Source organism: Salmo salar, chromosome ssa10 (genome assembly GCF_905237065.1).
Source record: "Salmo salar chromosome ssa10, Ssal_v3.1, whole genome shotgun sequence".
NCBI lineage: Eukaryota > Metazoa > Chordata > Actinopteri > Salmoniformes > Salmonidae > Salmo > Salmo salar.
This window is the reverse complement of record NC_059451.1, coordinates 85,702,477-85,719,947: the sequence shown is the minus strand read 5'-3', so window position 1 is coordinate 85,719,947 and position 17,471 is coordinate 85,702,477. Positions and strand designations below refer to the sequence as shown.

The window sequence follows — 17,471 nt, the reverse complement described above, 5'->3', positions numbered from 1 at the left end:
GTTACTGAGTATTTTCTTCTACGAGGTGTGTGCATCAGAAATTATTTTCATGAATGTTCATTTTAGGACCAAGGCCTTGGCAGGAGTTACGTTAGAGTTCAGAAATCTGAATTCTGACAACACTGTCCATCAAAAAATATACATTTTAAACCATTTCACCTGCGTTTTAGATTAAAAGTCAACAGTGTTTTTTTGCTTCAATAGAGTGATCAGGGGCGTGCAACTACAGTTTCCTTCACAGAAAATACATTAGTGCAACACATTCGGCAGAAAATTGCTTCATTTTCATCAGATGACAACAGAAGTGCAACACTATTTTTTGCAAAAACGAGGTTTATCATAGCTACATTTCCTAATGTTTTCCTTGAAGTTTATAAAGGAGAGCAGAGAGCTCTTGGGCAATTCCATGGTAACGGAATTACACTGAGACTCAGATTTTTCACTTAAAAATGAATACCAAACAAATATTGTTGATTTCAAGGTTTAACTAACCATACAACTCTATGCACACATGTTAAAAAACACACATTTACAAGAAAAAAATTTACAGATAAAAAGTTTGGCAACAGAATAAAACTGAGGGAGATTTTACTATAATTCTGTTACAAAAATTTGCATCTGCTCAGTTTTTCCAGTAAATGAGTTTATTTATTTTACTGTGTAAATTGTTTAAGTAGTCATTGTGCATAGAGTTGTATGGTTTGTTAAACTTTGAAATCAATGGTTTTTGTTAGGTTTTTGTTAGATCCTTTACAGTGGAATTGCCCTCTTATGGCTCAATGTGAAATCTTTGATCTCTTAGTCTATAGAGTGATAAAGATAGAGAAATAGAAATAGGCCGAACCACTCAGAGAGAGGGGGGAGAGAGAAAGAAAGAAAGAAAGAAAGAAAGAAAGAGAAAGAGAGAGAGAGAGAGAGAGAAAGAGAGAGGTGAGTAGTCTGATCTTCACAGTTTGTGAAATCACGGCCAGCTCAGCTAATAAACATGGTGTAATGGCTTCAGAGTGATCATTTGCGGGGCTGTGACAGCCAGGGATGTGCACAGGGTGTAATTTTCTCCCCAGCGAGAGAAGACCATCTCTCATTCTCCCTGCCTTTAATAAGTAATTTCCCTCCAAATGAAATCACTGCCTCCTCTTACAAACATACCAATTTGCAACTTGAGGAAATATTTGGAGTGATCCGCGACAGAAACCACTACCTCATTTTCTTAACAAGCACAGAGCTGTGTACAGAATGCAATGCAGAGCCACTAGGCTTCCCATGGTAGCTAGCTGCCTCCCTCTCAGGAATGGCACTGGGAAATTAGGCCAGCGTGCCTGTCATTGATTTAGTTTGAACTGTGAAGTTCTCTCACTGCCTTTGACTCGTTTTCTCAGGGAACCACAAGCTTGCAGAGAGCATTACTAGTCATTCAGCATGCAGATTTAGCCAAGAATGCCCAATGACTGTATTTTCAGTGTATGAAATTACAGTACATTTTGTTTTTGTCTAGAATGGTCCATTAATGTTGACCCTTGGGCTTTAAGAAGTGAGCTAGTTATCCCCAGGAGCATAAAGTGACTGATGATGCTAATGTACGGTAGGCTACAGGTTCTTATATGCTATAAGCTCCTACATATGCAGCACCCCTGCTCTATTTCTCTGTGGCCACAGGCTTTCATCCGCTCTGAGATGCTACTTGGGAACGTGCCATGGCGACACATGGGTGTGCTAATTCAGTCAACCCTACAGAACATGTGTGAGACTATGGGGGCAACATGTGTTTCATGGTCCCAGGTGTCTCTTTGAGAGAAAGAAAAAGAGAAGGATGAAGGGTTACACATTTGGAAAAGTGTTGTCCTACCTTGTGAAAGTTGGAAAGTTAATCTTACCATGCTTGGGTTCTGATGAATGCTATGAAGGCTATGCGAGGTTTGTTGGCACGGACTGATCACATTTTCAATCATTGTAGTCTCTCTATTGTCTTCTGCTTCAATTGACTTATTCAGCAGTATGCAAAGCCGTGTCTCACTGCGTTGCTTTAGCTGACTTGTCGTAGGGTATCACCCATGATTTACGTTCTCTCGATTAGAGGTCCTGGGCTACAGACAAGTGCTTATTCCAAGTACTTAGAGATAAGAATCTCAGGTGATCTAAGGTCAAATGTTCTAATGCCCAATAAAAATGCTTGTCATAAGAAGACCGCCTGATAATATGTAGAAGGTAAAGCGATGAGTTGAATCTGATACCCAGAGTATGTATGAATAATGAATGTATACATACATAATGGATGTACAGTCACACACTTCAGTGGGCAGTGGATGGGGTGGCTGCCTTTAGCTCTCTCATAATTCACTGGTCTCTCTCATTAATCTGGCCCTGGTTCAGAATGATGAGGAAATGAAGCAGGGAGCCGTGCTCCAGTACAGTCTCTAATGAGAGAGCCTTCCATCATGACATGGCCCTCCACCGGCCAGAAGGGTCGTCTCACCTCGCAAGAGATATAGCTCCAGTCAGACTAATTAAGACAGACAAAGAAAGAAAGAAAGACAAAGAGCTTACGAAAGGAAGGAAGGAAGAAATGCAGTGCAGCACGCAGAAGTTATGTACACTGCATTTAATTGCACTTCTCTGTACAGCACCAGGAGTGCTCACTTAGTCAGTGTAAAGGGCACTACACACCCTTCACAATATGGTCCGTTCCAAAAATTTGAGCCACACAAGAGTACTTAGAACTATGTAGAAAATGGCACACCGTCACTGCGCTTGCATAGTTTATGTCAGCAGCATACCGCCCTACATCTCATTGCTGGCTTGTGTGTGAAGCTAAGCAGGATTGGTCCTGGTCAGTCCCTGGATGGGAGACCAGATGCTGCTGAAGGTGGTGTAAGAGGCACCCTTTCCTCTGCTCCAAAATATATATATATATATATATCCCAATCCAGTGATTGGGGACATTGTCCTGTGTAGGGTGCTGTCTTTTGGATGGGATGTTAAACGGGGTGTCCGGACTCTCTGTGGTCACTAAAGATCCCATGGCACTTATCATAAGAGTGTCCTGACTAAATTCCCAATCTGGCCTTCATACTAGTGTGGTGTCGTGTCTTTGGGCATCATTAACTTGAAGACATGTTTATCAAATAACTCTCTGTAATTATTATTACGCGATTAACTGATTAATCGTGTAACTGTAATTAACTAGGAGGTCGGGGCACCAAGGAAAATATTCAGATTACACAGTTATAATTTTCCTAATATAACTGTCAGATATTATAACATTATATATTATATTATAAGATCTGATCTATTATCTTCTTGTTTTAATGATGTGTTATTACCTCGCGTCCAGTCTCATTCCAAACGTCGTAAATTGTTTGTTATCTGCACGAACCCAGTCTTCAGTAAGTCAACCATACATCAATTGTCTTAAAATAATTTATTTACTAAACTAAGTAATTCACAGAAAGCATATAAAACAGTAGGTATCGTTACAAAGCAATGATAAAGGAATGTTTCCTAGTGGGCTAAACCAGCATGGCGGCTTGTTAAACAAACAAGGAGGGTGGGGGCAGCGGAGAAGACACTACAGCGTTGATAAATATTAACAATTGATATGCTAATCTTTTGCACATGAACGCTCACTCATTCGGAAACAATTGCAATCAATATATATATTTACGCTCAGTGTGTCGTCGTGATCTTTGTTGGAGAGTTTCGTCCTCTCTCTCTCTCTTGGTTAGAATAGATCTTTCAAAGCGACATTCATTAATGTTGTTATAGAATGGATGTTTCGTCGGTCTTCGCGTTCAATGACACCGAATTTCTAGCTGCAGACTAGTAATTAATATCAAAGACTTGTTATTATTCTGTCGGTATCGATAGTCTAAAAGTTTAACCACGTGGTATGGTTAAAGTTCAGTATAGGAATGCATGGTCAAACCTTGGCTCTCTCTCTCTCTCTCTCTCTCTCTCTCTCTCTCTCTCTCTCTCTCTCTCTCTCTCTCTCTCTCTCTCTCTCTCTCTCTCTCTCGAGGTAAGCTGGTCCAAAGAAAGTAATTCTGTGTGGGGCTTATATACTGAACGTAGAAAAGGCTGTCACATGACGCCTTGTCCTGTCTGTGTCCCTGGGGGCGTGCCGATGACTTAGTTAAGCTTTGAACAGACAAACAATTCTCTCACATTAACATAAGTACATAACATCTCAACATATTCCAAATAGCTTTATCCTTATTCATACATTTTATACAACCATTAGATATAAGTCTCATCACTGAGGCTAGTATATAAGCCTTAGTATGGTAATATGGCCATATTGTCTCTAATGAGTTTCACAAAATTGTACCAAGCGGACCAGTTCGTAGCTGGATTCTTCACCGATCTTTTATACCTTCTCCAGAACATAAATATCGTTTGATTCCCCCGTCCGGTGAGGTGGAAGAATTCCTTTGTCTCTCTATGAAACCCCTCTCTTTCCATACTGTGGCCATGAGGCCGGACATTCTCCTTCGGAATTTATGGCTGCCTTCACACAGCCTTGTGTCAGAAGTATAGAGGTCGGGGGATGGTGCATAGAAAAGGCCTGGTGCAGAGGGAGGGGGGTTTAACTGTGCTCGCTGTACCCAAAGAGGGCAACGTCATGACAGTGGCCACCTAATCATCCCCAGTTTACAATTGGCTCATTCCTCTCCCCTGTAACTATTCCCCAGGTTGTTGTTGTAAATGAGAATGTGTTCTCAGTCAACTTACCTGGTAAAATAAGGGTTAAAAAAAGTGTGTAGCAGCCTTTAACTGTGAGAGTAAGTACACTTGACAGAGTGTAAACAGCTGTCAGATATTTGGAAAAAGGGAATAGCTGAAAACAACAGGTACAAGGTAAATTATGTCATTTAGCTGAGGTGTGTTGGCTGCCACTGAGCGACTGCCAAATCAAAGGTGTTTTAAGGGGCAGGTGACGTTTGAAAGGTTGTTACAGGCATACGGTATTCACAGGCCAGTGTTTGAATTCGGGCTTATGTAAGACGCTTCCTTTGTCTCCCATGCAGATGACGGCTCTGTTGATGTGATACATTCTCCAATGATCAGACGTAAGGTGCCTCGATCACAGCTAATGTTATCTTAGTCACTCAGACACGGCGTGCTGTGAGGTGCGTATGTCAGGGAGACTTTCAATAGGAAATCCCTGTCTCTGAAAGAAACCGTTTGTGTCCCTAAATATCCCTAAATGAATGTGTTATCTAATTTAGCTGTTACCCTGTTTTCCAGCTTCGTTGTGTGTGTGTGTGTGTGTGTGTGTGTGTGTGTGTGTGTGTGTGTGTGTGTGTGTGTGTGTGTGTGTGTGTGTGTGTGTGTGTGTGTGTGTGTGTGTGTGTGTGTGTGTGTGTGCAACTGTGAGCATGTGGGACTGTGTGTGGGTGTGGGTATGCATGTGTGAATGCGTGTGTGTGTGTGTGCTTATCAGGATTAGTCTATGTGTTTGCTTGTTATAATTTTTTTTCTGGTACTGGTACACCCTATATATAGCTCTACTCCTGTGTTACTATTTTTCTTTTTATTATTATTTATTAACTCAACATCGTTGGACAGGTGTATAACATCGAGCACACAGCCATGCAATCTCCATACACAAATATTGGCAGTACAATGGCCTTACTGAAGAGCTCAGTGATTTTCAACGTGGCACCATTATAGGATGCCACCTTTCCAACAAGTCAGTTCGTCAGATTTCTGCCCTGCTAGAGCTGCCCCAGTCAACTGCAAGTACTGTTGTTGTGACGTGGAAACGTCTAGGAGCAACAACGATTCAGCCACAAAGTGGTAGGCCACACAAGCTCACAGATCGTGATTGTCGAGTGCTGAAGCGTGTAGCGCTTAAAAAACTTCTGTCCTCGGTTGCAACACTCACTACAGAGTTCCAAACTGCCTCTGGAAGCAACGTCAGCACAAGAACTGTTCATCGGGAACTTCATGAAATGGGTTTCTATGTCCGAGCAGACGCACACAAGCCTAAGAGCACCAATGCCAAGCTTCTGCTAGAGTGGTGTCAAGCTTGCTGCCATTGGACTCTGGAGCAACATCAGTGCCCGACCTCATTAACCTCTATGGGCTAGGTGGGACGCTAGCGTGCCACCCGTGGTGCACTCCATCAACAGCAGGTGCATTTCAAGAGCGGCAAATTTGAATCCAAATAAATGTCAAAATTCAAATTTTTCAAAAATACAACTATTTTACACCATTTGAAAGATAAACATCTCCTTAATCTAACCACGTTTTACGATTTCAAAAAGGTTTTACGGCGAAAGCATAAATTTAGAGTATGTTAGGACAGTACATTTACAAGAGTTGTGTGTAATGTTTTGTCAAGTCAAAGACAGGGTCACCAAAACCATAAAACCAGCTAAAATGATGCACTAACCTTTTACAATCTCCATCAGATGACACTCCTAGGACATTATGTTAGACAATGCATGCATTTTTAGTTCTATCAAGTTCATATTTATATCCAAAAACAGCGTTTTACTATGGCATTGATGTTGAGGAAATCGTTTCCCTCCAATAACCGGCAGTCAAGTCAGCGTCACAAATTAAATAATTAAAATTAGAAAACATTGGTAAAATATTATATTGTCATTTAAAGAATTATAGATTTACATCTCTTGAACGCAATCAACTTGCCAGATTTAAAAATAACCTTACTGGGAAATCACACTTTGCAATAATCTGAGCACTGCGCCCAGAAAAATACGCGTTGCGATACAGACTAGACGTCATGTTGGGGAGATCTAAAATCGAAAATACTATGTAAATAATCCATTACCTTTGATTCTCTTCATCAGATGTCACTTCCAGGTATCACAGGTCCATAACGAATGTAGTTTTGTTCAAAAAAGCTCATCATTTATGTCCAAAAATCTCCGTCTTGTTAGCACATGATCTAAGCCAGCCGGACTTCTCGTCATGAACGAGGGGAAAAAATATATTTCCGTTCGTTCAAACATGTCAAACGTTGTATAGCATAAATCATTAGGGCCTTTTTTAACCAGAACATGAATAATATTCAAGGTGGACGAATGCATACTCTTTTATAACGTATTGGAACGAGGGTACCCAACATGAACTCGCGCGCCAGGTGTCTAATGGGACATCATCGTTCCATGGCTCTTGTTCGGTCAGATCTCCCTCCAGAAGACTCAAAACACTTTGTAAAGGCTGGTGACATCTAGTGGAAGCAATAGGAAGTGCCAAAATATTCCTCAGCCCCTGTGTTTTTCAATGGGATAGGTTTAAAGTCAATACAACACATCAGGTATCCACTTCCTGTCAGAAAATGTCTCAGGGTTTTGCCTGCCAAATGAGTTCTGTTATACTCACAGACACCATTCAAACAGTTTTAGAAACTTTAGAGTGTTTTCTATCCATATATAATAAGTATATGCATATTCTAGTTACTGGGTAGGATTAGTAACCAGATTAAATCGGGTACATTTTTTTTATCCAGACGTGCAAATGCTGCCCCCTAGCCCTAACAGGTTAATGCTCTTGAGGCTGAATGGAAGCAAGTCCCTGCAGCAATGTTCCAACACCTAGTAGAAAGCCTTCCCAGAAGAGTGTAATCTGTTATGGCAGCAAAGGAGGGACCAACTCCATATTAATGCTCATGATGTTCGACGAGCAGGTGTCCACATACTTTTGGTCATGTAGTGTATATCCTATATGTTTTTATGTTTGTTGCCTGTGTGTTTGCGTGGGACATGGTTTGCTGGAGAAGATGAGATTGTGAGTTTTCTCGTGTGAGCACCATTAGTTGAGAGTCAGCAGTTTCGCTGATGAAGACAGAGGTAGAGGAAATGGACCCTCATAAATACCCTGCTACTGTACTGTAGTCTGTCTGTGTGCTGCTGCTTCCTCACCGACTACACCGCCGAGGAGTGAGAAGAGCAGTTGATGATCTATAGGGCCATTAGGCCTCTAACCCCTAACTCTCTCACTTTACTTGCATCTCTGTCATTACTACCATTATGCCTTGTTCTCTGGGCCTGGGGCCCACCATTGGAGATAGGGAGAAAGAGGGAGAGAGGATGACCTGTGTGATAGAGAGGGGGAGTGGTGTCATGCATTACTGATAGTGAGGGGAGCAGGAGCAGCTAATATGCTAGATAAGAGAGGAGTAGAGCACCCGACACCACTCTCTGTGATGGATACCTTTGGTCTGGTCTTTCTGGGGAATTATCCTGTTAGCTATTCCTATTGGACAGCAGAGAGGAGGAAGGGGCATTCATTTTGCTTATTGTGTGATAGGTGATGTTAGAATGACACAAATGATGTTATGTTTGAGAGCGGCTCCTTATGTTCATCTGTTGAAATGACACTGATCCAGTCTGGGATGAAACACTTTCAAGGTACCGGTGTGTGATCTTATATCTTAAGGGCGGAGTGCAATGAGCATAATGAGTAGCTCTCCATGTAAACTTTTACTCTGAGTCAGGTTGGGAAAAATGAACTTCTTATTTCAGCATTGAAGTGGACGACACATTTAAGATGTTAAATCGCGTGGTCGACGGGTGGATTTTATTCCTCAGGCACATTGACCACATTTACATGCCCACCAATATCCCGTTGTTATTCGGGATACTCAAGTATTCCGTTTTTGAGTCGACGCATATAAACATCATATCCTGTTTAAAATAACCCGAAAAAGCTTGGATCCCGGTTATGAGAAACCTGGATAACGTGATTGGGACGTGCTGATCTTAGATGGGATACTGTGGCATGTAAACATCTTATCCCATTTACTGTTGTTTTTGCGATCTGCACAAGCTCAGTTTTGCATATCATGGGTGTTGTGTGATAATGTTTTCATCTGATTGTCAAACAAATACCTTAAATAGTAGGCTATACCTGCACAGTTGGACCATAACAATTCCATCATGTATTTTGCTGATACACAGTAGCCTACTGGCTTAGGCTACTTTCATCGCTCATTTAGATACGTTTCTGCTTATAATTTAGGCCATATTATAATTTTTTTGGTAGGCCATTTGTTTGTCAACTATAGTTTGATACATGCAGCTTCTCTTCTGTCATAAATTGTTGCCCCAGAAGACTAAATAAAGTAATGCTCACCAGAATAACACTTTACATTGATAGAATGAATGAATTAGTAAAGTGAAGTGAAGTGGTCTGTTTAGTTTAGGGACCTGCGAGAAAATGCAATAATTCCAAAATAGTAGAAAGATTGTTTTAAGCAAATGAAAGCTGAGAAAACGATGGAACGCGGTTCTAGTAAGACTTCAGTTCGTCTTGGGTACATATTTTATGTGATTGAAATACTCTGCTTGCATAACAGTGTCAAAGATAACAAGTTACACACGCATTCACATTTTTTCAAGAGACACTGAATGAAAGAAATCATATTTCTCCACCCCTGTTCCCGAGTCAAAATGTATATTTGTTGTATAATTTTATTGCAAAAATGTAATATTATATGAGGCTATATGTGAGAGGTTATAGGCCTACAGTCGGTGTCCATATTTCAGTTACTATTCCATTTAACCCATGTGAACTTAAATTAGGAATATTCTGTTTATTCATGGTTACAGGGATACTCGTGAGCGAGATATCAAAAGTTTATGTAAACAGTTTATCCAGAATAAGACCTTAAGCGGGATATAAGCTACTCTCCGTAATACTGTATGCATGTAAAAGTGGTCCCTGACTAAGAAGAGTCTTGGGCTCACACTCTGACTCTGAGTATTAAAATCAGCTTGTTTGTGTCAGATGTTGGGATTTGTTTGTTTCGCCTGTGCTCTGCTAAGCCGGAGAGATCCCCCCGGTGAAGGGATGCCAGGCCGGGCCCATACTGCACCGTTAGGAGCTGTTGAATACATGAATAAGTGATACAGGCCTGTAGAGGGTCTTGAGGGGGGAGGGGTTAGGGAGCAGTATGTTAGCGTCTCAGTGGCTGCACCTCTTCTGGATGGCCAATGAAGCTCCACCCTCAGCATAGCCACTTTTACACAGAGAGAGGGAGGGGGTGAGAGAGAGAGAGAGAGAGAGAGAGAGAGCGAGATACTGACTAATGAGAAGCCAGGAATGGCAGAGGAAGCCAGGAGGAGCACCACAGCACTGAGGGCTTACGTACAGTCTGTCTCCAGGAACTCCAGGGGTCTCATTTCTACATGTTGGGTATGCACAAAATATGCCACAGAACATGCTTGTGCCAGTTGTCACCTAAAAATTGGCATTTTTAAAACTAAACATGACGTGAGAATATGCTTGTTCTCCCACAAACTTTAGACCATGCGTAAGCACAGTTTCTAGTGGTTGAAGAATTGCATTGCGTGAAGGCAAAGTAGCCTTGTAGCCTTGTAGCCTTGTGCAAATGGAGAATATACACTGCTCAAAAAAATAAAGGGAACACTTAAACAACACAATGTAACTCCAAGTCAATCACACTTCTGTGAAATCAAACTGTCCACTTAGGAAGCAACACTGATTGACAATAAATTTCACATGCTGTTGTGCAAATGGAATAGACAACAGGTGGAAATTATAGGCAATTAGCAAGACACCCCCAATAAAGGAGTGGTTCTGCACAGACCACTTCTCAATTCCTATGCTTCCTGGCTGATGTTTTGGTCACTTTTGAATGTTGGCGGTGCTTTCACTCTAGTGGTAGCATGAGACGGAGTCTACAACCCACACAAGTGGCTCAGGTAGTGCAGCTCATCCAGGATGGCACATCAATGCGAGCTGTGGCAAGAAGGTTTGCTGTGTCTGTCAGCGTAGTGTCCAGAGCATGGAGGCGCTACCAGGAGACAGGCCAGTACATCAGGAGACGTGGAGGAGGCCGTAGGAGAGCAACAACCCAGCAGCAGGACCGCTACCTCCGCCTTTGTGCAAGGAGGAGCAGGAGGAGCACTGCCAGAGCCCTGCAAAATGACCTCCAGCAGGCCACAAATGTGCATGTGTCTGCTCAAATGGTCAGAAACAGACTACATGAGGGTGGTATGAGGGCCCGACGTCCACAGGTGTGGGTTGTGCTTACAGCCCAACACCGTGCCGGACGTTTGGCATTTGCCAGAGAACACCAAGATTGGCAAATTCGCCACTGGCGCCCTGTGCTCTTCACAGATGAAAGCAGGTTCACACTGAGCACGTGACAGACGTGACAGAGTCTGGAGACACCGTGGAGAACGTTCTGCTGCCTGCAACATCCTCCAGCATGACCGGTTTGGCGGTGGGTCAGTCATGGTGTGGGGTGGCATTTCTTTGGGGGGCCGCACAGCCCTCCATGTGCTCGCCAGAGGTTGCCTGACTGCCATTAGGTACCGAGATGAGATCCTCAGACCCCTTGTGAGACCATATGCTGGTGCGGTTGGCCCTGGGTTCCTGCTAATGCAAGACAATGCTAGACCTCATGTGGCTGGAGTGTGTCAGCAGTTCCTGCAAGAGGAAGGCATTGATGCTATGGACTGGCCCGCCCGTTCCCCAGACCTGAATCCAATTGAGCACATCTGGGACATCATGTCTCGCTCCATCCACCAACGCCACGTTGCACCACAGACTGTCCAGGAGTTGGCGGATGCTTTAGTCCAGGTCTGGGAGGAGATCCCTCAGGAGACCATCCGCCACCTCATCAGGAGCATGCCCAGGCGTTGTAGGGAGGTCATACAGGCACGTGGAGGCCACACACACTACTGAGCCTCATTTTGACTTGTTTTAATGACATTACATCAAAGTTGGATCAGCCTGTAGTGTGGTTTTCCACTTTAATTTTGAGTGTGACTCCAAATCCAGACCTCCATGGGTTGATAAATTGGATTTCCATTGATTATTTTGGTGTGATTTTGTTGTCAGCACATTCAACTATGTAAAGAAAAAAGTATTTAATAAGATTATTTCTTTCATTCAGATCTAGGATGTGTTGTTTAAGTGTTCCCTTTATTTTTTTGAGCAGTATATGATGACGTATTCATAACCAAGAAGTATATATTTCTGAATATTTTTTCATTTCCATGATCATTGCATAATAAATTCCTCACCTTTTCTGACTGATGGTTTCGTGCAAAATAGTCAATAGACCTACAACAAGTTAGGATAGGCTACCGTTCGTCCCGTCTCTCATTTAACTGGACCCACTTCACAGTAGTAAATAGATAAGCTTCTGGTGTTTAAAGTATTTTGCTCAATACGATCCAAAGTTTAACAGTAGAACACCAGTTCACCTTTTCCATTGACGTTTGTAGGCTACGTCTGAATACTGTAATGTCACATTTCTAGAGTAGACAATGTTTCATTTATAAACGTAATACATATATCATAAACATTGTACCTTTTCTGGCCATGATGACTTCATGTTCCCCAAGTAGCCATACAACAAATGACCATGCATATCCCCAATTTAAATGATCCTATTAGATAGGCTATTATGATTTCAAGTTTTTGCTCTATGCATCGGAAAGGAAGCGTAGTTTATTACATAAGCTACAGTAACATTTTACAGGTGAACAGACAGTAGATATGTTGCATTGGAGTGTGTAGGCTACCACTGTAAGTAGGCCTATTGTAGTTGAAACATTTTTCAGAGAAGACAATGTTTCAGAATTTATGGGCAATGCAGCACATTTAGGTTTGGGAGAAAGTCAATGCAAAACATTATTGAATTCAAACGATCTGTTTACAGGTCCACCACAGTTTGCAATTGTTTTTGTGTTTCAGAAACGGTCCGATACAGCAAATGTCACTGAAAAAAAAAAACTTCTGCCAACACCTCCAAAGACATTTGATCAAGTTCTCCATTGATATTTCCTTTAGGTATACTGTCTTGGCCTAATTCCAATACTACCAAAGTATACAGCCAATAATGGCGTTATTGTCACCATAAAAGGTGAATGATGGGCGTTAATTCAGGCAGAGTTTTAGTTCATGCTCGTTCACACATGCACAGTTTGACGACAGGTCTGATTTATAATGGGAAATGTGTATGTACTGTATGGTAACTTCAACAGTGAAGAGGCGACCCCGGGATGCTGGCCTACTAGGCAGAGTTGCAAAGAAAAAGCCATATCTCAGACTGGCCAATAAAAATAAAAGATTATCAAATCAAATCAAATTTATTTATATAGCCCTTCTTACATCAGCTGATATCTCAAAGTGCTGTAGAGAAACCCAGCCTAAAACCCCAAACAGCAAGCAATGCAGGTGTAGAAGCACGGTGGCTAGGAAAAACTCCCTAGAATGGCCAAAACCTAGGAAGAAACCTAGAGAGGAATCAGGCTATGAGGGGTGGCCAGTCCTCTTCTGGGTGTGCTGGGTGGAGATTATAATAGAACATGGCCAAGATGTTCAAATGTTCATAAATGACCAGCATGGTCAAATAATAATAATCACAGTAGTTGTCGAGGGTGCAACAGGTCAGCACCTCAGGAGTAAATGTCAGTTGGCTTTTCATAGCCGATCATTGAGAGTATCTCTACTGCTCCTGCTGTCTCTAGAGAGTTGAAAACAGCAGGTCTGGGACAGGTAGCACATCCGGTGAACAGGTCAGGGTTCCATAGCCGCATGCAGAACAGTTGAAACTGGAGCAGCAGCACGGCCAGGTGGACTGGGGACAGCAAGGAGTCATCATGCCAGGTAGTCCTGAGGCATGGTCCTAGGGCTCAGGTCCCCCGAGAGAGAGAAAGAAAGAAAGAAAGAAAGAAAGAAAGAAAGAAAGAAAGAAAGAAAGAAAGAAAGAAAGAAAGAATTAGAGAGAGCATACTTAAATTCACACAGGACACTGGAGAAATACTCCAGATATAACAGACTGACCCTAGCCCCCCGACACATAAACTACTGCAGCATAAATATTGGAGGCTGAGACAGGAGGGGTCAGGAGACACTTGGCCCCATCCGACGATACCTCCGGACAGGGCCAAACAGGCAGGATATAAGCCCACCCACTTTGCCAAAGCACAGCCCCCACACACCACTAGAGGGATATCTTCAACCACCAACTTACCATCCTGAGACAAGGCCAAGTATAGCCCACAAAGATTTCCGCCAGGGCACAACCCAAGGGGGGGCGCCAAAACAGACAGGAAGACCACATCAGTGACTCAACCCACTCAAGTGACGCACCCCTCCTAGGGACGGCATGGAAGAGCACCAGTAAGCCAGTGACTCGGGCCCTGTAATAGGGTTAGAGGTAGAGAATCCCAGTGGAGAGAGGGGAACCGGCTAGGCAGAGACAGCAAGGGCGGTTCATTGCTCCAGTAACTTTCCGTTCACCTTCACACTCCTGGGCCAGACTACACTCAATCATAGGACCCACTGAAGAGATGAGTCTTCAATAAAGACTTAAAGGTTGAGACCGAGTCTGCGTCTCTCACATGGGTAGGCAGACCATTCCATAAAATGGAGCTCTATAGGAGAAAGCCCTGCCTCCAGCTGTTTGCTTAGACATTCTAGGGAAAATTAGGAGGCCTGCATCTTGTGACCGTAGTGTACGTGTAGGTATGTACGGCAGGACCAAATCGGAAAGATAGGTAGGAGCAAGCCCATGTAATGCTTTGTAGGTTAGCAGATTAAGATGGGCAAAAGAACACAGACACTGGACAGAAATATGGCTTTTTCTTTCCAAATCTGCCTAGAAGGCCAGCATCCCGGAGTCGCCTCTTCACTGTTGACGTTGAGACTTGTGTTTTGCGGGTACTATTTAATAATAAAGCTGCCAGTTGAGGACTTGTGAGGCGTCTGTTTCTCAAACTAGACACTCTAATGTACTGGTCCTCTTGCTCAGTTGTACACCGGGGCCTCCCACTACTCTTTCTATTCTGGTTAGAGCCAGTTCACGCTGTTCTGTGAAGGGAGTAGTACACAGCGTTGTACGAGATCTTCAGTTTCTCTGCAGTATCTCGCATGGAATAGCCTTCATTTCTCAGAACAAGAATAGACTGATGAGTTTCAGAAGAAAGTTATTTGTTTCTGGCCATTTTGAGCCTGTAATCGAACCCACAAATGCTGATGCTCCAGATACTCAACTATTCTATTGCTTCTTTAATCAGAACAACAGTTTTCAGCTGTGCTAACATCATTGCAAAAGGGTTTTCTAATGATCAATTAGCATTTTAAAATCATAAATTTGGATTAGCTAACACAACGTGCCATTGGAACCCAGGAGTGATGGTTGCTGATAATGGGCCTCTGTACGCCTATGTAGATATTCCATTAAGAATAGTCATTTACTACAATATTCATTTACAACATTAACAAAGTCTACACTGTATTTCTGATCAATTTGATGTTATTTTAATGGACAAAAGATGTGCTTTTCTTTAAAAACAAGGACATTTCTAAGTGACCCGAAACTTTTGAATGGCAGTGTAGGTGTTCCTTTTGTCCTGGTGGGAAAGGGCAGTGTGTAGTGCAATAGAGATTGCATCGTCTGTGGATCTGTTCGGGCAGTATGCAAATTGAGGTGGGTCTTGGGTTTCTGGGATAATGGTGTTGATGTGAGCCATGACCAGCCTTTCAAAGCACTTCATGTCTACAGACATGAGTGCTACGGGTCGGTAGTCATTTAGGCAGGTTACCTTCGTGTTCTTGGGCACAGGCTCTATGGTGGTCTGCTTAAAACATGTTGGCATTACAGACTCGGACAGGGAGAGGTTGAAAATGTCAGTGAAGACACCTGCCAGTTGGTCAGCGCATGCTCTCAGTACACGTCCTGGTAATCCGTCTGGTCCTGCAGCCTTGTGAATGTTGACCTGTTTAAAGGTCTTACTCACATCGGCTGCAGAGAGTGTGATCACACAGAGGATAGAGAGAGTTTTGTTGTCATTGAGAACGGAATATATATATTTTTTAAATAACATTCTTAGAAGGTTCTTTCAACGTTACTTATGTTTTTTTGTGTTTTTTTATGGAAAGTTTTCTTAATGTTCTGAGAACATGAGGACACACCCGTAGGAAACGTTATGCTGAAGTACTGAAATTCCCACAGAAGAAACATATCTCAGAACGCTATCTTCTACCTGGGTATCCTGTACCATTCCCAGAACACTGTGGGAAGGTTGTAGGCAAAAAATCCATAGGACAACCATGCTATCATCAAGCTCTAAGAAACATATGGTTCTCAGAATGTTATGTGCTAGCTGGGAAGTGGGTTTGAACTGCTTCCTGTGGTTTGAAGCTTTGCAGGACCTCTTCATATCTGAGGGCAGGCCTAATGTGTGCTCTCATTGTGTCTGCTCCTCAGTAACATGGCAGAGCAGCACAGGTCACTAACACCAGATCCATCTGCTCAAGTCTGGAAAAGGAACTAGCTAGCACTCGTTTCTCCTGCTGGTTGGGAGATTAAAATGACGGCCGTTAACTTTTATCACTGTCCATCTATTCATACAATTATAGTCTCTGCTGCTGTAGTGTTGGGAAAGAGAGAGAGAACAGAGACAAATGGGTAGTACTCGATTGGTGCGACTCGCCGCTCTTTACATAGAGTTTACAGTTCTTTTAGAATGGTGAAATATTGTAGTTACTGTTTTATGTGCTGTGTGTGTGTGTGTGTGTGTGTGTGTGTGTGTGTGTGTGTGTGTGTGTGTGTGTGTGTGTGTGTGTGTGTGTGTGTGTGTGTGTGTGTGTGTGTGTGCCGAGTCCGCGGATAAGTACATAAACTACTCTTGTTCATACAATATAGACTACTTTTTGATTGAATTGCGCTTTTTCCGATACATTTATCTCTCAAGCGTGTAACAGACAATCAGGTATTCTATGCTTTCACTAGTCTAAATGAATGTCATTCTGTATAAACCTTTCCATACCAGGTGTATAACGGAACTCCTGTCCTGACCTTTGACCCTTGTGTGTCCTGTCTGCAGCTGGAGGTGTCTGTGACTGACCTGAGTGGGAAGCTGGTGGAGGGTCCTGTAGCCCTGCTGGTGGACGTCAACGACCAGAATGACAACAGGCCCATCTTCAAGGAGACCCGCTACGCTGGGGAGGTGCTGGAGGGCTCACCTACAGGTAGGTGGCAGTGCTCTCTCTGCTTCTCTATGGCAATGTTGACCAGGGTCGTATTAATCAGTGCAAAAATTTGCTAAACTTTTTGCAATGGAGAACGAAATGAAGCATTTATGATTGAACAAGTTCAGGGAATCAGTCCACGTTTTGGGTAATTTGCTTAATTTTAGTTCCTAGTGAAGATGACCACGGTTAAGGGAGCTGGTATGAAGATAGTGATGCAGTGTCATCATCAGCCTAGTGCCACTGTCAGCTGTGATCGTTCTTTGACCCAACTTCATATTGCTGCATTAATGGTGGTCTGATGTCTGAGACGAGCTCAAAGCAGCTGAGAGGACAAAAAAACGGGGAAGAAAAAGGCAGGAGTAATTATGGTGTCTTATCGATTATTTGTGTTCCGTACTTAAGAACAGAATTGACTGTATCTTCAATTTTGAAAGACATCCACCAAGACTGAACTTTGAAAAACATTCATCAAAAATCTCTGAAAA

General features: G+C 42.7%; 1 protein-coding gene across 2 annotated transcripts in view; it reads left to right on the top strand.

Moving 5' to 3' along the window:
- Positions 1 to 17,471, top strand: part of cdh13 (cadherin 13, H-cadherin (heart)) — a 513,598-nt gene that overhangs the window by 251,640 nt on the left and 244,487 nt on the right. For both annotated transcript variants that reach the window (XM_045688176.1, XM_045688175.1), the window contains one exon: positions 16,839 to 16,983. In XM_045688176.1, coding sequence (XP_045544132.1) covers positions 16,839 to 16,983 — 145 coding nt within the window. The remainder of the gene's footprint in view (positions 1 to 16,838; positions 16,984 to 17,471) is intronic.